Consider the following 24,923-nt stretch of genomic DNA (forward strand, 5'->3'; position numbering starts at 1 on the left):
ACCATGATGTAAATCTCCGTTGTCTCACCAGGGTGCCTGGCATTCGCAGTGACAGTGTGATGACTTTCACTAATGACATGTTCTTCTTCTCCCTTGTAGGTTCACGAGTAGGCGTGGGAACTCCGGACCCTGAAGGGCCACTCCTGACCCCGGGAAGGCCACCATGCTCCCCACGCATCTGCATCACACCCGCTCTCTGAAGCAGGCACCAGCGCAGATACCAGCACCTCGGTGGGCATTAGATTGGCATCTAGTATCTCGATGCACATGGGTGAAGTCACTTCACACTCGCTTGAGGTGCAGGCGGAGGCAGAGAGCGCCCAGGGCACCGGCAGTCGGGGGACTGCTGATGACCAGGACGATGCTTAGTTGAAGGCTGATGATGAGCCTCTAGAGTCGTCCATTAGGCGCAGATGCTGGATGTCCAGCGGGGTGTGCGGGAGGATCTGGCGGAGATCCACAAGGGAATGCGTGCCATGGTCTCCGTTTGGAAGGAATCCCTGCAGAGCATGGCCACTGCATTGACCCTCATGGCCGAGCACAATGCCTCCTCCATGGAGAGAGTAGCGACTCTCATGGAGAGGCTGCTCCAGAGACAGAATCAGGGATTCCTGGGGATGCACTCGGACTGCAAGCCCTCACACAGGCAATGACCCCAGCTGGTCAATGTCCATGTGTGAGATGGATGTGTGAGTATCTCAGCTAGATGTCCATCCATCAATGGTGAGCAGAGAAGTCTACCATGGCCTCATTTTGGCACACGAGCTGCTTGTCATCTCTGCAGGGTCCTCTCAGAGCGCTCAGGATGATGGCAGCAGTTCCTCCGCGCCTCTGCCAGTGACCATGGCATCTGATGAGTCTGCGGCAACTGGGGAGATACCAGCCGTGGCACTGGCCGCTCCCTCCCAGGCGGGGCCAGCACAGACTTCACTGGCCAGAGGCCAACAGCGCAGGTCGTCAAGGCCAACAAGACAGCAGAGTGAGCAGGTTGTCTCCAATGCCAGTGCCAGCGAGGGGGGAGCATCTAGACATAGCTCTCATAAAAGTAGGTTTAAAGTACCTTAAGCACAAGAGAGGCTGGTCAGGGGTGGTCTTTTGTTCCCCCATTTAGCTTTACGTTTTTTAATGGTGTGACTACCAACAACGGATATTGTTCAGTTCAAGAATATGTGAGTTCCAATATTAAATGACATTTGATTTTGTGTTACTGGCCTGAGTATGCAAAGTAGGCCAGTATTTAATGGGTGTCTTGAAACTCTATTGCACAGGCACTGAGCCTATCTTGGGGGCCAAGGAAAGGGTCCTTTCTGGGATCTAGAATGGAGGCGGCAGCCCTGGCATGAGGTGATAGTTCTTATCTGGTAGCCTAGCTGGAGGAGCATTGGATCAATGTGTCCCTGGTGCCCCTGTCTCCATGGAGGTTACCGGGGTCTGGCTTCATGCCCTCAGCGTTCTCCTCACCGTCCTCATCTTCGGAGTCACTGCTGGACTCATCATTGTTGCCTGTGGAGCTGTGTCAAGATCCTCTTCCTCCAGTGGGTCCCCCCTTGCCAGTGCCAGATTGTGGAGAGTGCAGCATGCAACCATGATCAGTGACACCTGCTCTGGTGGGTATTATAGTGCTCCCCTTGAACGGTCCAGGCATCGGAAGCGCATCTTGAGAAGACCAATAGTCCTCTCTACCACTGCCCTTGTGGAGGCATGACTTCTGTTGTACCACCGCTTGGCATCTGTTCTTGGGTGGTGGAGAGGGGTCATAAGCCACCTTTTCAACGGATAGCCCTCATCACCCAGCAGCCATCCATCTAGTCGGACTGGAGCACTGAAGATCTTTGGCACCTAGAAGTGTCTGAGGATGTAGGTGTCGTGGGAGCTGCCTGGGTACCTTGCACAGACTTGTAGAATCAGCTTCCTGTGATCACACACTATCTGCACGTTCATGGAGTGGAAGCCCTTCCTGTTGACGAAGGCACCGGGCTCACCTGCTGGCGCCTTGATGGCTACGTGTGTACAGTCTATTGCACCCTGGACACGGGGTAAGCCAGCAATCACTGCGAAGACTCTGGCTCACTCAGCCTGGCTGGCCCCATCCATGCGGAAATGAATAAAGGTCTATGCACGCCTGAACAGAGCTTCTGTCACCAGTTTGACGCAACTGTGGACAGTTGAGGGCTGTTGTGACCTTCAGAGCCACTGGCAAGGGGTGTCCACTCCACAGTTGGAACTAATCTCAGGCCCGATTATCTGACAAATGGTGGACCCTCCTTCAGCATTGAACCTCAGACATATTGAGGTAGCTGCATCGCCGCCTGTAAACCCTGGCAGCAGGATAGTGGTATCTTCTTCCTTGTACTGCCAGCTAGCCCTGTCCCCTTGTACTTGCACCTCTCCTCCCACAGATCCCTCCCCTGGAAGCTGCACTGGGACACCTGGCCTCCTCTCCCTTCTGCCCCTCTCTTCCTCCTCAGAGGAGGTGCCACCAGCAGAGACCACAATCCCCATCAGCAGGGTAAGGGAAGGCTGTCTGATACCTGGAAAGGCCCACACGGTCTGAATGCTTCAGGGGCCTGGAAGCCACCAATGAGTCCTTGATGAAGCCTAGAAATGCTCAGAATAAAGCTCAGAGCCGAGATGAAGCTGTCCAGTTCAAATAAGCAACCAGCAACACACTATCTCCAAAACTCCTCATTGCTCACATTGACAATGCTGCTGACTCCTCTTATTCCGCCCGTGGATGAGCTTTTGCAAATTGTGGGCTGCTTGCCTGCCCGTTTTGCCCGTGTGACGAGTGAGAAATCGCACAGGCAATGTTAAATCACTGACAATTGGGGTGTCAAGTGCCTTAACTGGCTCTTTAATTAATGGCGGGTGCAGCTCTGACTCCCGCGCGCGCCCATCGAGCGAAACATCACGCAAGTGCGTGTTGATGTCGGGATGCTCGCCCAACGTCAATGCACATCATTTTACACTTGCTCGGGTTGGGCACGCACCCATCCGATGAGGTCAAAACTCTGCCCATAAAGAATGACTGGATAATTAGGGCTGCTTTTCTAAGCCAAAATTGGGGATGATTTGAAAGAAGTGTTTAAAATTGTGGGGTAATGGAAAAAAGGATCTAGAACAGTTGTTTCTATTGTCAATGGTTGTAGAACAAGGGGACATAGATATAAGGTTAAACAAAAAAATTTAGGACACACTAGACTGCGAGGCTGTGGAATACATGATCAACAGTAGTGATTGAAACAGCTATACTTGGTATAAATACTATGTAATTTTTATGTAATTACATTATGGTTACATGTTTGTTCATTTGATCACTTTAGGTACAAGAGCTTTTACTGTTGATAATGTAACTGGTAGGATCACTGTTGTCTCTTTGCTGGACAGAGAAGAGATGAGAGAATTCATTACTATCAACATCACTGTAAGTCATTCTCAACTGTGAAACTCCAGTGTAATGATTTCTAAATATTTCCTTGCATCAATGGTTGTTAAAAATCAATGCAGAGGTATAGTTTACCAGTTTGCTTCCACAGACTTAAATTTTGGTACACATTTCAGTGTCTTCAGCTGTCCTTTCTTATTCTACTTCCCACTTTAAAACTTCTGGCCAGTCGCAGTCTCCTGTTATTTCATTCCAGTGACCATGAGTGAGGACAGAAGATGGGCACCCCTACTAGTTATCAGTCTTTGTAACATGTGGAATTAAATCACTACATGCTCTTGCCTTTCAGCCTTCATACCGTAGTTTCACACTCAAACCTACAGTGTCTGCTGTGGAAGCAAAACATGGCATCCACTTTTGTAATGCTGATGTTGGCTACAAAAGCTATGGGGCGTGCTTGGTTTAAAAAAGAGCTTGTGATACACAAGCTTAGTCTTTGCACATGTTTGGAAGATTTTTGAAAACAGGAAAAAGCAGGTCATCAGAATTGTTGCGGGGGGGGTGGATCACATGGCAGATTTGATGCTTTTTGGAGCAGCTTTGTTGCAATGCTTATTACGGTTCAATACACACGCTGATTTAGATCACAATGAAGTAAAAATGTTTTTTTTTTAATTTTAGGCTTTCGAACTTGTCAAGGGTGTTAAAGACCCAGCTGCAGCCGCAACAACAGCAGTTACAATATTAATACTCGATGTGAATGACAATAAACCAATATTTTACTCCCAGCCGAGAGTAGCTGCTGACACATTTCATGTGAACGTGCCTGAGGAGACCGCAAATAGCGTACCCATTCTTCACATATTTGTACAAGACCTTGATCAAGTTTGTTCATTTCAACTTTATTTGATTTTTTTTTTTCATTAGAAATGATTTTCTGATATCTGAGTTCAATCACATTTCATCCATCCCGAATAGGGTAACAATGGAACATTTGAAGTGTTTCTCCTTGGGGCAGATTCCACAGCTTTTAACTTGAATCAACGCATTGTTTATAACGAGGGAATATTATCACTCCAAGTGGCGAACTCTGAGATACTGGACTTTGAGAAGAACCACGTCTTACAGTTTCAGGTATGTTCAGTGGAATACCTTACCATTAGATATATTAGTCGATCCACCATGATGTTGTTAATGATGAGTTGGAGAAACATTGTCACTGAAAGGATTTGGAAAATTTGTGAGTGATAAGTTTGAAGAGAGCAGAGTGCGTATTTTGTTTGGTTCATAGAATGTTAATAAATATTGTTTTCCTCATCTATAATGGGCGACAGATAAATGAATGACCTTGTTCCCCTCTCATCTCTTAATTGTATTATTGCAATTGTAAATTACTAACTATGTCTGTACATGCCGCTTCAATAGATTGCATTTATATAGCACTTTTAACATAATGAGACATTCCAGAGTGCTTCACAGAAACATAAAACAAACAGCGAGTCACATAAAGAGATATTAGGGCAGAAGACCAAAAGCTTGGCCGAAGAGGTAGGTTTTACAGAGTATCTTAAAGGAGGAAATGGAGGTAGAGAGACAGAGAAGTTTAGAGAGGGAATTCCAGAGCTTAGTTACAAATTGGCATAGGGCAAATAAGATTAGAGAGACAAATGCATGGCTCAAAGACTGGCGTGGGAGAAGTGGGTTCTGGTTTATGGGGCACTGGCATGAGTACTGAGGAAAGTAGGATCTATACTGTTGGGATGGTTTACACCTGAACTGTGCTGGGAGGAGTGCCCTCGCAAGTTGCATAACTAGGGAAGTAGAGAAGGCTTTAAACTAAACAAGAGGGGTGAGGGTGAAGCTTGGGTAGAGGTAGCAATTCAAGGTGTAGGGTCAAGACAGGAGAGCAAAATAGTAATATTAGAAATGAGGGCCAGAGAATGGCAGGAAGGGACAAAGAGAAAAAAACCTAAGAAAACATCACCGGTCAAGACTAGATGTTACAAAGGTAACAAAAAGACAAAACTGAAGGCTCTCTATCTAAATGCACGTAGCATTCATACCAAAGTAAATGAATTGATGGCCCACATTGAAGTAAATAAATATGCCCTGATAGCAATGGCTGCAGGACAACAAAGCTTGAGTCATGAATATTGAGGGGTACATGACATTCAAGAAAGATAGGAAGCTAGGTAAAGGTGGAGGGGTAGCACTGTTAATCAAAGAGGGCATTGGTGCAATAGTTAGAGATGATCTTGGTTCAGGAGATCAGGATGTAGAATCGGTTGGGGTGAAGATGAGGAATAGTAGGGGAAAGAAGTCATTAGTGGGAGTGGTCTACAGGCCCCCTAACAGAAGCCACAGTGTAGGACAAAGTATTCAAGAGAAAATAATGTCTGTTTGTGATACAGGGATGGCAATAATCATGGGTGAATTTAATCTACACATAAACTGGAAAAATCTGATTGGCAGTAATAGTCTGGATGAGGAGTTCTTAGAATGCTTTCGAGATAGTTTTTTAGAGCAGCATGTTCTGGAACCAACCAGAGAGCAGGTTATATTAGACTTAGTATTATGTAACATGACAGGATTAATTAATGACCTCAGGGTAAAGGCACCTCTAGGTAGCAGCGACCACAATATCATTGAATTTTACATCCAGTTTGAAAGGGAGAAGAGTGGGTGTAAGACTAGTATTGTAAACTTAAATAAGGGCAACTATGTGGGGATGAAAGCTGAGCTAGCTGATATAAACTGGGAAACTAGGCTAGATGATAGATCAATAGAGAAGTAGTGGCAAACTTTTAAGGGGATATTTCAGAGTATTCAGAGTAAGTACATTCCTATTATAAAGAAAAATTCTAAGAGGAGGACCCACCATCCGTGGTTAACTAAAGAAGTTAAGGAAAGCACCAAACTTAAGGAAAAAGCATACAACTCCACAAAGACGAGTGGCAGGACAGATGATTGGACAGAATATAAAGAACGGCAGAGAATGACTAAAAGGTTAACAGGAGAAAGAAATTAGAATATGAGAGGATGCTAGCTAGAAATGTAAAAACGGATAGCAGGAGTTTCTACAGGTATTTAAAAAGGAAAAGAGTAAGTAAAGTGAGTGTTGGTCCTCTAGAGAGTGACAGTGGGGAGTCAATAGTAGATAATAAGGAAATGGCAGAAGAAATGAACTAAAGAGGATACAAAAAATATTCCAGTAATATTTACAAATCAGGACGTGGACGGGAGAAAGGAACTTGGTGAAATTGAAATCACTAGGGAAATGATACTGAGCAAATTGATGGAGCTGCGGGCTGACAAGTCTCCGGGACCCAGTGGACTACATCCTAGGGTCTTAAAAGAGGTGGCTAATGAGGTAGTAGATGCGCTGGTGTTAATTTTCAAAAATTCGCTAGATTCTGGAAAGGTTCCATCAGACTGGAAAGTAGCAAATATAACCTCTCTATTCAAGAAGGGAAGAAGGCAGAAAATTGGAAACTATAGGCCAGTTAGCTTGATGTCTGTCGTGGGCAAGTTGTTAGAATCGATCATCAAGGAGGTTATAGCTAGGCACTTAGAAGAACTCAAAGCAATCGATAAGAGTCAGCATGGTTTTGTGTTGGAAAATCATGATTAACCAATTTATTGGAGTTTTTTGAAGGAGTAACATGCGCAGTGGATAAAGTGGAGCCTGTAAACGTACTGTACTTGGATTTCCAGAAGGCTTTTGTTAAGGTGCCACAACAAAGGTTATTACAGAAAATAAAAGCGCATGGTGTAGGGGGTAACATGTTAGCATGTATAGAAGATTGGCTGGCTGGCAGAAAGCAGAGAGGTATGCATACATGGGTCTTTTTCAGATTGGCAGGATATGACGAGTGGAGTCCCACAGGGGTCTGTGCTGGGGCCTCAACTTTTTACGATTTACATCAATGACTTAGATGAGGGGAGTGAAGACATGGTAGCTAACTTTGCAGATGACACTAAGATAGGTAGGAAAGTATGTTGTGAAGAGGACATGAGAAGGTTGCAGATGGATATAGATAAGTTGAATGAGTGGGAAAAGATCTGGCAAATGGAATTTAATGTGGGAAAATGTGAAGTTGTTCACTTGGCAGGAAGACCAAAAAAGCAGAGTATTACTTAAATGGAGAACGGCTGCATAACTCTGAGGTACAGAGGGATCTAGGTATTCTAGTCCATGAGCCACAAAATGTTAGTATGCAGGTACAGCAAGTAATTAAGAAGGTTAATGGAATGCTGTCCTTTATTACAAGAGGGATTGAACATAAAAGTAAGGGTGTTATGCTTCAGTTATACAAGGCATTGGTGAGACTGCATCTCGAACACTGTGTGCAGTTTTGGCCTCCTTATTTAGGAAGGATGTAAATGTATTGGAGGTGGTTCAAAGGAGGTTTATTAGATTGAGACCTGGAATGAGTGGGTTGTCTTATGAGGAAAGGTTGAACAGACTGGGCTTGTTTCCACTGGAGTTTAGAAGAGTGAGGGGTGATTTGATTGAAGTATACAAGATCCTGAACGGCCTTAACTAGGTGGACATCAAAAGGATGTTTCCTCTTGTGGGTGAGTCCAGAACTAGGGGGCACTGTTTTAAAATTAGGGGTCACCATTTTAGGACAGAGATCAGGAGAAATTTTTTCTCTGAGAGGGTTGTGCGACTTTGGAATTCTCTGCCTCAGAAGGTGGAGGAGGCGGGGTCATTGAATATTTTTAAGGCAGAGGTAGATAGATTCTTGTTAGGCAAGGGAATCAAAGGTTATCGGGGGTAGATGGCAATGTGGAAAATAAACACAAGAAGATCAGCCATGATCTTATTGAATGGCGGAACAGGCTTAAGGGACCGAATGGTCTCCTCCTGTTCCTATTTCTCATATTCTTATGTTCAGTTTTCCTAAAATTTGCTTCCTTGCCTTTCAGCCTTGTCAGTGCTTTAACAACCAATCTTGGCACATAGTATGAATGGTTAATGTTGTTGTCAACCACAAAGAAATTGGGAGTTATCACTAATGTCCACAAGGGAGTCCTGGGAATGTAGCATGCTGCCTTACTGAGTTTCACTATAAAACGAAGCCCAGTGAAGAATCTGATGTTTATTAGGGGACTCAGGCATTTTTTATTCATAGCTTTTGCTGAATTGTCCTTTTTGAATGCTTATTTTCATAAATCCTTAGCAGTGTTTCTTTGGTAGTTCATATGTTCACTTTTGATATACTATAGTTTTGTTTTATCAATGCTTTCTGAATACAAATCTCAGTAAATCATATGCAAGTAGGACTCAAGAAATTTGCATGAGTAACATAGGGCTGGATTTAATACAGCCCATTGCAGTGGGAAACATGTTGGCCGGGCCCACTTAATCATGGGAAAGGCCACACATCAATCTCCCAGTTGCAGGAAAAGCTCCCATGATTAAGTTGGAAGCAGGAACAGCCCCATGGGGGAAACTCTTTCGAGTTATCAACAGTCACAGATTGCAACTCTTTCGAGTACAATCACAGTTCTTGGTTTTCCAGGAGTGGGACATGAACCCACAACCCTCTGATTCAAAGGCGAGGGTGCTATGAACTGAGCCACAGCTGACACCTCAAAATCTGAAACTCTTTCGAGTTATCAACAGTCACAGATTGCAACTCTTTCGAGTACAATCACAGTTCTTGGTTTCCGGGAGTGGGACATGAACCCACAACCCTCTGATTTAAAGGAAAGGGTGCTATGAACTGAGCCACAGCTGACACCTCCCAGCCCCATGGGGGAACCTCTGCCGCTCGCAGCAGGTTGTCAATTAGGCTCATTATTGAGCCAATTGACACCAATTACCCCTGAGCCCTTACCCCTGAAAACTTAGTGGTGGCTCAGGGATTACATGTGAAAGGAACGGCATTTCTGTGCCTTCATGGAGGTCACTAAGCAAATACTGCCTGCAGCTTTTAGGGGGTTCCCTCTTTCAAAGACACTTTGTACCTGATTGAGGGATCCAGCATCAGGAAGGAGTTGGCTGATGAAAGTCACTGTCATGCCCCTACTTCCAGTTGCCCCATGCCTCCGCTCTCCCATGACCTCCTTCTTGCCACTCCCATCCCACCCTCACTCACCTGTGGCCTGGGTCCCTCAGCGATCCTAGGCCTTTCCCCGACAGGGCACCTTAACATTGGATTAATAATTTATGGACCATTCTTTAATTATTTTGCTTCTCATCCTTTTTCTGCAGTTTCTTCTTTTCATTTTCTTTAAGTTTTGCTCTTTTTCTCTCTTTTCCTTCTTCTTGATTGTCCAAATTTTAGCTGGGGATATGTGCTGGGCCCTAGTATGGGGCAGCATGAGGAGAAAAGCCATAAGCTAGATCAGGGGCTAGAAATGTACCGGCAAGTGTACAGGAAATACTGGAGACTGGAGCCAAGGTCTTTTGCCAACATGTAGAAAATGAAGAAGAAACCACAAGCAGGGCCCGACCTAGCACTATTGGAGGGGTGAACAGTAATAAATGGGAGAGAGCCAAAGGACTGTCTCACCCATGCAGTTCTGGAGACCACAGTTACATAAATGTGCACAACCACAAAATCCCAAAGTACTACTCCATTCTCCACATTCACTGCTACTCTCCAAATAGATGGAACAGTTTATAGAGTTCGACTGCAGGACAAATATCATTTTCTCATAAAATATGGGCCTGGCGTTTCTGCTTTTCCCTAAAAGCTGGTCCAGGAAAAAAGAAAGGCTTTTTACAACCTCAGGCTTTTTGTGACCTCAGGGTGACCCAAAGTGTTTTGCAGCCAGCGAAGTCCTTTTGATGCGTAGTCACTTTGTTGGAAGCATGCCAGCCTATAGCTAAGTTCCACACAGAGCAGTGTGATTTTTTTTTTATTGTTTCACGGGTTATGGGCATTCGTCCACAGTGCTGTTAGGGAGGGAGTTCCAGGAATTTGACCCAGCGACAGTGAAGGAACGGTGATATATTTCCAACTCAGGATGGTGAGTGGCTTGGAGGGGAACTTCCAGGTGGTGGTGTTCCCGTCTATCTGCTTCCCTTGCCCTTCTAGATGGTAGTGGTCATGGGTTTGGAAGGTGCTGTCCAAGGAGCATTGGTGAGTTGCTACAGTGCATCTTTGTAGATGGTACACACTGCTACCACCTGCGACAGTGGTGGAAGGATTGAATATTTAAGGTGGCGGATGGAGTGCCAAACAAGCAGGCTGCTTTGTCCTGGATGGTGTCCAGCTTCTTGAGTGTTCTTGGAGCTGCAATCCTCCAGGCAAGTGGGGAGTATTCCATCACACTCCTGACTTATGCCTTGTAGATGATGCACAGGCTTTTGGGAGTCAGGAGGTGAGTTATTCACCACAGAATTCCCAGCCTCTGATCTGCTGTTGTAGCCACAATATTTACATAGCTGGTCCAGTTCAGTTTCTGGTCAATGGTAACCCCAGGATGTTGATAGTGGGGGAGTTCACCACATTAATGCCATTGAATGTCAAGGGGAGATAGATAGATTTTCTCTTCTTGGAGATGGTCATTGCCTGGCACTTGTGTGGCATGAATGGTACTTGCCACTTATCAGCCCAAGCCTAATGTTGTCCAGGTCTTGCTGCATATGAGCACAGACTGCTTCAGTATCTGAGGAATCACAGATTATACTGAACAGGAAATCACAAGGTTTGTCTTTGGAAATTCTGGTCATTGCTGGGAGTCACTCAGATTGAGCAGTTTCCCATCCTGAGATATCTGAATTTGATGCCTTCAAGGATGGCATCAGAGAACATGACAGAGAAAAACATGCTAACCAGATAATCTGTTTTTGGTATTGATTGAAGGATAAATATAAGCTAGGAAAGTGGAGAGAACTGATAGAGTCATAGAGTCACTATGTTATGATCCCAGCTGATGTTACTACTGGATAAGCCAGATCCCTGGGTGGAATCTGGCTTGATAGATCCTAACTTTTATTTTTTGTTCCGAAACATAGAGAGTGGTTACTGAACATATTCACAGGAGCCTGCTGATGAACTTTAAACAAAAGAATAAAACATTTATTAAACAAGAAAAAAGAACTATATTACATTACTCTTTCTTCCACAACTATACCTTCACAGATATATACAGATCCGCAAGGATAACACAAGTTACAAAAATCTATCTTATACTCACAGTAGGTATACAGTCCACATAGTAATCATCAAACTGTGGTCAGGCACACCACACCCTGAAACCAAAGCAACTTTTATGGATCTCTCATCAACTTCTCCCAGATGCTCATCACACCATGTGAGAATCACACAAGGGTTTTTCACACGAGAGTTTCCAAACTCCACTCTCGAAGAACTCAACTTGGAATCTTCTCCCACATGACGCTTTCTCTTGGACATCTTCAGCAAGGATCTACCTCCAGGGTTTCAATCTCTCTCTCCAATGTTCCTCTCCCCTGGATGGCCACGTGCATTCAAGCTTCACCTCCCACGCACTCTCTAAGAGACTCAGCCGTGCCACCAGAACACTACTGTTTCACAGGCCCTTAGAAAGGAGTCACTAACCTTTCACTGTCTCTTCAGATCTTCTGGCTTTTTGCAAGCCCACTTTGCTTTAATTCTGCTCCCCGCAGCTCTCTCGCTTTAATGCAGAGACTTTTCCTCTGCTCCTTACTTTAACTTCACAGAACAGGACCTGTCTCTGATTCCTGTTCTTGTTCCTTGAGTTAACTGTCTTCCTGGGACTTTTTTCTGTCCCTCTCCCTGGTTTCTGGGACCTTCTGCTTTTCTTCTGGGAAATCTGCTCTCTGCAGCTCCCACTCTTGTGGGAGCTTTTTCTGTGCCTCTCTGTTTTTCTTCTGAGTCATCTGACTTTTTTTCTCTGTTTCACGTTTGTTTTTGTTTCTTCATCTGTGCAGACGCAGGGTTCCCTTTACATTAAGAAAAAGGAAAAAGAACCCACTGTGCACGTATGCAGAGCCGTTTACTGGCTCAAAGACAGGGAATCCTGACCAACTGTGCAAGTGCAGCTATTCTCCGGCCAGCACATGCGCAGATCCCGAAATTGTCAAAGAAGAACGAACTACGCATGTGTGGCCATTCCAGGGCTGGTGCATGAGCAGAAACCACTGAGGCCCATCGGGAACTGTAGTTCCCAACTCCAAGGGTCCGACCTTCACTTTTAAAATGGTAAGTTTCTTTCTTTTCCATTTTTGGGGTCTGGAATAATTATTGCACAGGAGGAGGCCTTTTGGCCCACTGGATCTATGCTGGTTCTCTGTAGTTCAATCCAGTCAGTCCCATTCCCCTGTTTTTGTTTCTTTCTCAGGATGTGGGCTTCGCTGGCAAGGTTAGCATTTATTGCCCATCCCTAGTTGCCCTTGAGAAGGTGGTGATGAGCTGCCTCCTTGACCCGCTGCAGTCCATGCGGTGTAGGTGCACCCACAGTGCTGTTAGGAAGGGAGATCCTGTATTTTGACTCAGTGACAGTGAAAGAACTGGATGGTATGTGACTTGGAGGGGAACTTCCAGGTGGTGGTGTTCTGCTGTCCTTGTCCTTTGAGGTGATAAAAGTCACGGGTTTGGAAGGTGCTGTTGAAGGAGCGTTGGTGAGTTACTGCAATGCATCTTGTAGATGGTAGATGGTATGTAATCCCCATAAACCCTGCAAGTTTAGTTCCTTTCAGGCGCCCAACTAATTCCCTTTTGAAATCATTAATTTGTCTCTATTTCCACTGCCCTCATAGGCCATGAGTTCCAGGTCATCACCACTCACTGCGTAAAAAAAGTTCCGCCTCACATCCCCCTTGCATCTCTTGCCAAAATCCTTTCAAATGTGTCCCCCAGTCCTTGTACCATCAGCCGATGGGAACAGCTTCCCTTTGACTACCTTGTCCAAACCTGTCATAATCATGTACACCTCTACCAAATCTCCCCTCAACCTCCTTTGCTCCAAGGAGAACTGGCTTCTCCAACCTAACATTGTAGCTAAAATTCCAGGAGTATTCTGGTCTTCGCTGTGGGCTATGGGCCAAGTGCTGGTAAATGGGATTAGGCAGGTAGGCCTGTCGGTGCAGACTCGATGGGCTGAATGCCTTTCAATGCCTATTTCCTCTAGGAATTCCCATGATGCATTTATTCTGAACTGTGCCTGCCTTATTGAAGGGCTCTGTTGGTTGTTGGGGGATCAGGACAAAATTGCCCATATTCTGGCACAAATTGTTAATCTTATGCAAAGAGGACTGCTATAAAATGGAAATATGTAATGCATGCTTTTTAAAAGTTTACTAAATGTCAGGGCAGTGCTGAGGGAACACTTCTTTGTACCTAGCCATGTTACAGCCTGAACTGTGGCTGAAGATCCCTGTGGTTTCTATGGATCAACGCTGCTACAACAGTCAGAATTGATCACATCACTGAGATCCTCAAAGGTAACCAGTTTGATGTCAGGTGTGAATAAGTGGTGTACGCATCAACTGTGTTGGTCCCCGGCCCCTCCCCCTCACCCCACCCAGTGCAAAGTGGACTATAGACTGCCCTTGACTCTAGTGAAAAAGTCCTAAATTTTAAACTCCTTCTCCTCATCCATGGTAACACCCAAATCAGTCTATGTTGTTATTAGATCCATTGCTATTATATCCACTTACTATTATAGTTTCTGTATAAATTGGTGCCCAAAACTGCATTCAAAACCTCAGCTGTGGGCCCAGTTAACATCTTGTACAAACTCAGCATTAACTCCACTGGCACTTTTTTTTATTTCGGACTTTCGACATTCAGAATTTTAAGTGTTTTTGTCTTGGCTGACCTAATTAATCAACAACCTGTTCCTGAAGAGTCATGTGGACTCGAAACGTTAACTGTGTTCCTCTCCACAGATGCTGCCAGACCTACTGAGTTTTTCCAGGTATTTTTGTTTTTGCTTTGGATTTCCAGCCTCCATACTTTTTTGCCTTTAACCTGTTCCTATGTTGTGCTGCAGCAGTTTTACCATCAATGCCCTTGAGAAACTGCGCACCTTTATGCACTCTCAAGCTACATCTGTAAGTGCAGCTGCACTCGAAGACTGGCGAGGCGGCCTCTCATTCGCCTGCCCCGCTGTCACATCAGGCCTTCAGTAAACCGGGCGCCATGTTTAAAGGCTGCCCCTGCACAGAGCTAGCTCTCTTCAAGGGATGGGAAGCTGCTGTGGACTAATGGCTGCCAAAAGGAGGAAATATGCAGCCCCCAGATTTCGCGACACCTCCCTTGAGCACAGACTGGACGCATTGGAGGCCCACCGTGAAGTCCTCTACACCCTGCCCTGGGCAAAGGCCAGCAAGCAAGGTTACCAATCCAGCATGGGAGGCAGTGGCAGTGGGTGTCAGCGCCAACGCCCTGCAAAAGGGGACAGCCACCCAGTGGAAAGAGGATGATGCTCTCATCCATTCCGCCAGGGTAAGTCACCCTTCTCATCGCTCTCAACTCACACACTCTCAAACCCATCACACATCCACAGGTATCTCACACCTCAAGGGACAACTCCACTAACTCTCACACACACCCTCACATCTCCATCAGGCTCATACCCTCTGGAGCTCGCAGCCTTATTCCATTCATATCTCCGCTCACCACACAAACATTCCACACAGTGCCATGTGTCCTGCTCACACTCACTCCATCTGTTTTCATGCAGGAGAAGCCTGCTCACATCAGCAGGGAGAGGTTCTGAGAGGGGGGTGGAGTGGCCCACATTAGGCCCCTCACTCAGTTTGAGGAGTGTGCCATCACGCTGACTGGTGAGGACATGGACTGTGCCTGCGGTGACGGTGAGGTCGGCGGTGAACACCCACCTGAGGATCCTGCACCACATCATCCCTCTCTCAATGCAACTGTGAGTGCTCTCTCTCCTGCTTTTGACTCTGCTGCCACACACTAATTATCTCTACTTTGGTTCACAGGGAGCTCTGCCAAGCGACCGACACTTTCAGGCAGGCAGTCCCTCAGCTCCATCCAGCTCAGCAGCACGAGACAAGAGGACACCTCCTCCATTGAAGAGCTAGAAATAAGCAGCCTGGAAGACCTATCACAGTCCTTACCCACACCCTCCACCAGGGCAGAGACACACACCTCGGACCTGGATCTAGAGCAGGCTCAGGTTCACAATCTGATGGTCACCGCACAGACACGTGGCAGGTTCAGGTGAGCTCCCTGGCAATCGGAGGACTGCTGGGGAAGAGGCATCTGTGAGGTCAGAGTCAGATGACAAGCCTCTGGCTTTGGCCTTCCAACTCATCATGGAGAGTCAGCAGAAGGCGGGGGAATATCATGCAGAGCTGTTGGAAGCCCTCAATGGAGTGGCACACGAGTCAGAGGAGTGCAACCACCTGCTCTTTGATGAAGTGGTGCCCACATGTGTGCACGTAGAGTTCTCCATGGGAAGGATGGCGGACGCCATGGAGACCTTGGTCCAGCAGGATGTGGAGATGCGTGCAGGCCTGCGCTCTATAGCAGTAGCCATGGGTGAGTTACTGCAGTGGCAATGCGAGAGGGAAACAGGGCACCTCGATGTCCCTCCAGCTGCTCCTTCCCCTCAAGGAGTCAGGCTGGGGACCTCAGGCACCCGAAGGGAGTAGGAGTGGCAACGAGACACCCCTGGGTCATCCACTCAGGAATCTCAGAGATTGTCCACTCCCTCTGAGTCCCCTTTGCCTGTGGCCTCCCTCAACCTCGTTCTCTGTCACTGCAGAGGGAGCAGCTGGCCCACAGGAGGACAGCCAAAACAAGCTGGGGCACTCAAAGCCTCGACTCTCCACAGGACGCATGCCGAAGTCATCAGAGGCAACAGGGCCCACCATTGCTGGCCTCCACTCCTGCTGCGGATGTCAGGGTAGCAACCAGAAGTGTTAGGCCTAGAACAGTTAAGAAATCCTGATCACAAGTAGTTGCACGGGTGAACACACTTTGTCACTTTATAATGTGAAAATATATTCACTTACACTGAATAGTGTCCTTCAGCTGCATTGACAGGCTTTGCGAGTCCTCCCACTGCATCCTCCCCACGCTGGTATTTCCGCTTCATGCAGCCAGCCCATGTGTTTGTGTGTGTGTGATTGTGGGGGGGGCCTTGTGCAAGCACTCTCCCGCGCACGTGGATCCTTTCTCCATCACACTCAGCTCAGTGTCCTGAGCATTTTCAATGCTGCCTGCTGGGGTTCTCCTTCAGTTGTTCATCTGAGCTGAGCTGCATCACCACCCAATGGGCACACTCCCATGCAACACCTGTTCCCGCCCAACATGAGTCTCTTTTTACTTTCAGTTTTATAAGCATGGTGCTGGTAAAATTTGTCTTCAGGTCTCCCACCCCCTCCCCTCCCCCAGCCATCCTTGTCCTTTCCCCCATCACTGTCGATCCCCCCGGTAACACCCTCCACCTCCTCACCGTCACTTACCAACCAGAACCTTTTTCTTTCAGCGATGTCCAGGTGAACATGCAAGTGCCCTACCTTCCCGAAAATCCCACCTCTATCCACATTGACCTCCCCGACCTCCTCCTTCCCAACCCCAGGGTCCATATCTGCCTCCGAGTCCCCACTAACCACCCTCGCTGCCCCTTCTACTTCTACCATTGCACCTTCATCCCCCACCCTACCACCTCACTCTGCCCTCTCTCATTCTCACCATTCCCTCATTTCGCTCCCCAGGAGGCAGTCATTAAATCCACATACCCCTCCCTTGCATGTTTACATGGACACCCCCTCCCCTTACTCCTTCCTCCACCGTAACTCCTTCCTCCCCCACTTACCTGCCCTTACTCCTTCCTCCCCGCTTACCTGCCCTGACTCCTTCCTCCCCACTTACCTGCCCTTACTCCTTCCTCCCCGCTGACTCCTTCCTCCCCTGGACCCTTTTCCCCCTTCCAGACTCCTTCCCACCTATGGACTCCTTCCCCACTCAGAACTCCTTCCTCCACCCAAGGTCATAGAAACATAGAAAATAGGAGCAAGAGTAGGCCATTCGGCCCTTCGAGCCTGCTCCACCATTCATTATGATCATGGCTGATCATCCAACTCAATAGCCTGCTCCCCCTTTCTCCTCATATCCTTTGATCCCTTTCGCCCAAGAGCTATATCTAACTCCTTCTTAAAAACATACAATGTTTTGACCTCAACTACTTTCTGTGGTGGCAAATTCCACAGGCTCACCACTCTCTGGGTGAAGAAATTTCTCCTCATCTCAGTCCTAAATGGTCTATCCCGTATCCTCAGACTGTGACCCCTGGTTCTGGACTCCCCCACCATCGGGAACATCCTTCCTGCATCTATCCTGTCTAGTCCTGTTAGAATTTTATAGGTTTCTATGAGATCCCCCCTCATTCTTCTGAACTCCAGCGAATATAATCCTAACCAACTCAATCTCTCCTCATATATCAGTCCCGCCATCCCAGGAATCAGTCTGGTAAACCTTTGCTGCACTCCCTCTATTGCAAGAACATCCTTCCTCAGATAAGGAGACCAAAACTGCACATAATATTCCAGGTGTGGTCTCACCAAGGCCCTGTACAATTGCAGCAAGACATCCCTGCTCCTGTACTTGAATCCTCTGGCTATGAAGGCCAACATACCATTTGCCTTCTTTACCGTCTGCTGCACCTGCATGCTTACCTTCAGCGACTGGTGTACGAGGACACCCAGGTCTCGTTGCACATTTCCCTCTCTCAATTTATAGCCATTCAGATAATAATCTGCCTTCCTGTTTTTGCTACCAAAGTGGATAACCTCACATTTATGCACATTATACTGCATCTGCCATGCATTTGCCCACTCACTCAGCTTGTCCAAATCACACTGAAGCATCTCTGCATCCACCTCACAGCTCACCCTCCCACCCAGCTTTGTGTCATCTGCAAATTTGGAGACACTACATTTAGTTCCCTCATCTAAATCATTAATATATATTGTGAATAGCTTGTCCTTGCCTGCTCTGTACTCCTTGCCCCCTCAGAACTCCTTGCCCCCTCTGAACTCCTTACCTCTCTGAACTCCTTCCTCCCCCACCCAGACTCCTTCCTCTCCTTGGACTCCTTCCCCCTTGCAGACTCCTCCCAGCCTCTGAGCTCCTTCCCTCCTCTAAACTCCTTCCCCCATCTGAACCCCTTCTCCCTCCGAACTCCTTCCTCCACCCAAAGTCCTTGCCCCCTCTGAACTCCTTGCTCCCTCTGACCTCCTTGCCTTCTCTGAACTCTTTGCCCCCTCTGAACTCTTTGCCCCCTCTGAACTCTTTGCCCCCTCTGAACTCTTTGCCCCCTCTGAACTCTTTGCCCCCTCTGAACTCCTTGCCCCCTCTGAGCTCCTTGCCCCTTCTGAACTCCTTCCCCCTCTGGACTTCTTCCTGCCCCCAGACTCCTTCCTCTCCCCCAGACTCCTTCTTTCCCTTGGACTCCTTCCCTCCTGAGGACTCCTTCCAGCCTCTGAGCTCCTCCCCCCCTCTGAACCCCTTCCCTCCCTCCGAACTCCTTCCAGCCTCTGAACTCCTTCCAGCCTCCAAACTCCTTCCAGCCTCCAAACTCCTTCCAGCCTCCAAACTCCTGCCAGCCTCCGAACTTTTTCCCTTACACCTTCCACACCCCGTGCACCTACTTCCCCAGCTGCGGTGGGACTGCCGTGATTTTTTTTTTAACACTGACCTCTAAAGATGCTGAAACCTTTTGTTGGTACAGTTACCAATAACTGGCAAGAATTCTTGCAGAACGGATACAGTGTTGCTCTGCATTGCCTTCTCATGAATCTGTCCCTTCACTGATGTCTGGCCATGGTAGATTTGTTTTGATTCAATGGTTTGATTTATGCTCAGCATAGTACAGTGGGCGCTATACACAATGGATGTCTGTTTTGTTGCTCATGCAACTATTTTCAGCACAGTAGCATGCCTTTTAAGTTTGATGTTCCAACAAAAGCTGATTATATTGATTTTAGTTCATTTCATTAGTTAATCTGAGATAAGAAAACAGAGTAAATATGATGAATGAAATTACTGAGGACTTGTGTTTGTAATTAATTCTTTAAGTTGCCAAAATTCAAATGCATGGCATGTCATTTTGAGTTTTAATTCTTACTTTGACCAGCAGAGTCCTTGGGGATGAATTTCCTTGTTCCTTCTGGCATATTTAGTGTGCACAAAAAGCACAAGAAACTTATTTTTGCAAGGAAATTTAGCTGGAAATCATTTCCGGCCAATTTCCGCTTTTGAACTGCTTTCCCTGGATTTTCTCACGCTGCTGAAACTCTCCCGTGATCTGCCCATCGAGCCACCACTGGTCTCATCTGAATAGGTCAAAGTGAAAGAAACTCTCAGTTTCCTCCTGTATGACCACTGCTGCTCTCTGACTCTGCCTCCCATCCCCCACTCTCAGCTCATCCAAAACTCTGCTGCCTGCATCCCATCTTCACCCGTCGTCCCTATCCTCACCCGCCTGCATTGGTTTCCCCAAATGCTTCAAAATTTAAACTTCTCACCCTTAGGTTCAAATCCCCTCATGGCATCATTCCTCCCTATCTTTGTAACCTCCCCCAGCCCTCCATCCTCCCAACAAATGAAGTTATCCTTTCAGCGGCCTCCTGTGCATTCTGCTCCTCGGTTTGCTCCAGTACCAGTGACTTGGCCCCTATACCTCAAAACCTGCTCTCTAAACCCTTGCACCCTTCCACTTCCCTGTCCTCCATTATGACTCTCTTTAAAACCCATCTCTTCGACCATGCTGCTCTGTTACTATCTCCTCAGCTTAATCTCCATTTTCTTTCTTTTACACTTTGGGACTTTTCTCTATGTTGATAATGCTTTTTAAATAGAGGCATAAGAGTAAAAAAAGTAAGGATGTTATGTATAAAACACTAGTTTGACCTCAGCTGGAATTTTGTGTCCAATTCTGGTCACCACACTTTAGGAAGGATGTGAAAACAATAGACAGGTGCGGAAAAGATTCACAAGAATGGTTCTAGGGATGAGGAACTTTGTCTACGTGAATAGATTAGAGAAGCCAGGTCTCTTCTCCTTGGGGAAGAAAAGATTAAGAGGGGATTTCGTATGAGCAGCTTGTTCCCATTAGCAGAAAGTGTGAGTACCAGACAACACCGAGTTTAAGGCAGAAGAAACAATGTCGACATGAGGAAATTTTTTTTAGCACAGCGAGTGGTTAGGATATGGAATGCACTGTCTGATAGTGTGGTGGAGGCAGATCCAATCGAGGCTTTCAAAAGAGAATTCGATAATTAACTGAGGAGAAAATAATTTGCGGGGCTACAGGGAAAAGTTGTGTGAGGGGCACGGGGTGAGTTGCTCTAGCAGAGAGTTGGCATGGATATGAAATCTGAATGGCCTCCTTCTGTGCTGTAACTGTTCTGTGAATAAAGGTGCTCTATAAATAGCTGTTGCTATTGGTATATTTTGATTAACTGCCTGTATGATTTCTATTCAGTTGTTTTATTAGAATGACAATTTCTCAAAGTAACACCATTTTCATTCTTTCAGCTTTTTGCTGTTGAAATGGAGACGCAAGAAATGTTCAGTTCTGTTGCAGCCGTACGTGTTGATATAATAGACAGAAATGACAACAGCCCTGTGTTTGACCAAGATTATTTTATACTGGAAGTCCCAGAAGATAGTGCAAACGGCTACAATGTGACTTGCATTACCGTAAGAAATTGCAGTGAGATCTTATCAAAATTCATATTAAAATCAATTATGTGCAATATGTTTATCATCTCCCTATGTTTTCAAAGGCTACAGATGCTGATAGCTCAAATTTTCGCAAGATCACCTATCGACTCCTTGGATCTGACAGTGTGTAAGTTTCCTAATCTTTAGATGTAGCTGTTCATGGTGACACTGGTCAGTCTGACTCCAATATCAAATCACCAATATTGGGCAATTTTGTTGGATCCAAGGTTAGGTAAAGTTTAATGTATTGTCATCTCGACGCATTGACCTCTTTATGGACAAAGAACCGTTTACTAGTCCCAGCAGTGTTGATATTATTAATGTAACATTGTTATTTATTTAGATAACCTGCCTCCCAAAGCCTGAGCCACCTTTAAATTGTCACCAAATTGTCCATTACTGGATGGTTTAATGATCTTATCAAACAACGGAGTGGGAAATTCGTCAATGCATTACGTCAGCAGGAGAGCTGGTTGACTGCCACCTATCTTATATTAACATACAAAATCAAAAACACCCCCAAATGTGTGTTATTGAGAATGGAGAAAAGTTGCAAGTGGCGTACCATGGTGAGGCGTCAGTGTCGCATTTGATTTTTCCCTCAACATTTCTAGCTAATTTGGACTTAGACATAGAGAGCACAATCTTGAGAACTGTTGAAACACTCATGTTGGTGTTACCACAATTTTATAAACGTGGAAGCCGCAATAGGGTGATCGAACATGTTCCCCACCACCAGAAGTAATGATAAATTTGTATAAAATGTTGATTAGGCCACAGTTACTGTACTGTGCAATTTTAGGACTTCTCATTATAGAAAGGCCCTTACAGCCATGCAGGTAGTACAATGTAAATTTAGCCGAATGGAGAAAGACTTGAGTCACTGGGGCAATTTCCATTTAAAGCTGGGAAGGCTAAAAGGAGATTTCATCAAGCTTTTTAAAACAGTTGTGAAGGGTTTTGAAAGAGTGAAGCGGGTCCTCTGGTTGGGCAGTGAGTATTGAAGGGTTAATGGGAGGATGTTATTACAAAATGAGGAGAGGGATTAGGAGGAATTTTTATCACAGGTATTTTGAACATGGTATACTTTGCCACAGAATGGTTGAAGTAGAGCAAGGTGCACCTTTAAGGGGAAACTTGGACTTTTTTTTATTCTTTAGGCCAGCATTTGTTGCCCATCCCTAATTGCCCTTGAGAAGGTGGTGGTGAGCTGCCTTCTTGAACCACTGTGCCCTATCTGGTGTAGATACACCCACAGTGCTGTTAGGAAGGGAGTTCCAGGATTTTGACCCAGTGACAGTGAAGGAACAGCGATATAGTTCTAAGTCAGAGTGGCGAATGTTACTTGCCACTTATTAGCCCAAGCCTGAATGTTATCTGGGTCTTGCTGCGTATGGCCAATCATCAGCAAACATCTCCATTTCTGACCTTATGTTGGAGAGAAGGCCAATGATGAAGCAGCTGATGATGTAATATCTTTGTAATTCTATATAATTCTGTCAGTGCCTCTGTGCTGATGTGCAGCCTATAGGGACAGAGATCTTTAGCCAACATGCCAAAACCTATAAATACAGGTGGACAGCAATATAATAGCAATGTTATTGGACTAGTAATCTGGAGGCCTGGACTAATACTGCGGAGATATGAGTTCAAGTACAAGGATAGGAAATCTGCCGTCCTTACCCGGTCTGGCCTTCATGTAATTGCAGATACATAGAAATGTGGTTGCTTATTAATTGTCCTCTGAATTGGCCCAGCAAACTGCTCAGTTACATCAAACCACAACAGAAAAAAGCACTGTGGGTGCACCCACCACATATGAACAGCAGCAATTCCAGAATGTGGACCACTACCACCTTCTCAGGGGCAACTCGGACTGGCATTAAATTCTGGCCTTGCCAGGAATGCTCCCGGTTCCCTGAATGAATAAAAAAAACTTAGAAATATAATGATGGGTGTGTCCCAATCTTGCTCTGATGCCAACTGACCTCCATGGCCTGATCTGATATTACCTCAAAGACTAAAACCTGTGGCTGGGCACTTTAAAAGTCTTCCTGACCTGCAAAATGCAGTTTGACATTGAATAGGCGGACTTATATCTGGTCAGACTAACTGTCCAAATATTGAAACATAAAAGCTTTATGTGCTAATGTCCTAATTTAAATAAATCAAATATGCATAATGGATACATAGGCCATAATTTTTCGCTCATTGGGCAGGCATGCGCCTGACCCGAACGAGCATAAAATGGCGCGCGATGCCGCCAGGTGAGCGCCCGGACATCATCACGCACTCGTGTGATATTTCGGATGGCGGGCGTGTGCGGGAGTTGGATCCACGCCCACCATTAATTAAGCGGTCTATTAAGGCCCTTAAGAACCCAATTGACTTGAATTTTCCGCTGTCTGTCCAACCGTTCGGTTGGCGGGCGGGCAAAAAGGCCAAGCGGCCTTTGCATTTTTGGCGAAACCTCTTCCACGGGCGGGATGAAGTTTCGCCCAGTGATTTTTAAAAAAATGTAAAACTTTTAACACTTATATATTTAACATGCCCCTGCTCATGTGACAGAGTCATATTATTTTTAATACCTTTGTTTTTCTGATTAAAAATCTCCAGCTCCCTGAGGCAGCTCTGTGCCTCATGGTGCTTTTACTGAGCGTACCTCTGCGCATGCGCACACTTCCATGCTCGCGCTCCTCCCGCCCCCACCCCGGCAGCGCTGAGCGCTGCAGCGCGTGATTCACGCTGGCCGGCTGTTAATTGGCCAGCCAGCATGAAATCCACACGGGGCCCGATCACAGGCGGCGGTCAGCTTTGCAACCGTTCCTGGGCCCGCCCGTCACGCACGCCTGAAGAGGGCAAAATTCTGCCCATAAGGTTAGAAGTTAGTTACTGTTGTTTAATTATTGTGCTCATTTAGTGTGCCCTGTGGCTCAAGGGTACCTGCAAACTATTTTAGCCTTAGATGATATTCAGGCATTGGATGCAACACTTAAAACAGGCGTTAGGTCCCTTGCTTATGATGCTGAGGATATTATGACTGTTTTAGGACCCCTATAGAAAACCGGGCTGCCCTGAGTGGAACCAGTACCAGGCCAGGCTTTACTCATGAGTAGCCTCCACCAAAAAGATAGGTAAAGGTTCTTTTTAAATTTAAATGTGAAGCCTGGAGGAGCAGAGGTGCCATTTCCAGCTCCATAGCACTCCTACCAGCTGATGCCTGTCATAATCATCCAGTCCTCTAGTCCTCCCTGTCAGCATCCTGTCACCGTCCCTTCCCCACCTCCCCCCCAGGAACTTGTTACCTTCAACCGTCCTGAAAGTGAGCTGCCTGTGAGGTGCCTCTGGAATATTTCAATTAGGTCTGAGGCCCCATTTTAGGATGGCATTGGGCATCTAGGTTTAGGCAGATGTATTGACACCGTGCCAAGTCTGAACCCAAAAACTAACTGGCCCAGACAATTTCCCTCCTCCAATGTTAACACAGGCAGATTCCAGGTTGCAGGGTGAAGCCCTGTACAAAAATTGCTAATCTCAGTCACAAGATTTATGTTATTGGGGCTATTTTCATGCATCACATTAAGTTCTGCTAGAATTGTACAATGCAAGAGCTGAATCTGGCAAAGCCGCTGCTCATCCCCCTCAAAAAAATATATCAAACTGAAAGCTGAAATGTATTCAGTAATTTTTCTTTGAAAGCTAATATTAAAAATTTAAACACTAGGATCAAAGTGCAGGACAATAAGATAAATCACTAACGGGTTGGAATTCTCTACTCCAGAGGGCTGCAAATGCTCAGCTGTTGAGCATATTCAAGATAGAGATCAATAGATTTTTGGATACAAAAGGAATTAAGGAATATAGGGATA

General features: G+C 46.1%; 1 protein-coding gene across 1 annotated transcript in view; it reads left to right on the top strand.

Moving 5' to 3' along the window:
- Positions 1-1,585: 1,585 nt before the first annotated feature.
- LOC144689907 (cadherin-related family member 2-like) overlaps positions 1,586-24,923 on the top strand; it is a 46,830-nt gene continuing 23,492 nt past the window's right edge. Inside the window, exons 1-6 of the mRNA XM_078557413.1 lie at positions 1,586-1,607; positions 3,324-3,424; positions 4,067-4,270; positions 4,364-4,519; positions 20,866-21,030; positions 21,117-21,181. Coding sequence (XP_078413539.1) covers positions 1,586-1,607; positions 3,324-3,424; positions 4,067-4,270; positions 4,364-4,519; positions 20,866-21,030; positions 21,117-21,181 — 713 coding nt within the window. The remainder of the gene's footprint in view (positions 1,608-3,323; positions 3,425-4,066; positions 4,271-4,363; positions 4,520-20,865; positions 21,031-21,116; positions 21,182-24,923) is intronic.

Source organism: Cetorhinus maximus, chromosome 2, assembly GCF_964194155.1.
Source record: "Cetorhinus maximus chromosome 2, sCetMax3.hap1.1, whole genome shotgun sequence".
NCBI classification, from domain to species: domain Eukaryota; kingdom Metazoa; phylum Chordata; class Chondrichthyes; order Lamniformes; family Cetorhinidae; genus Cetorhinus; species Cetorhinus maximus.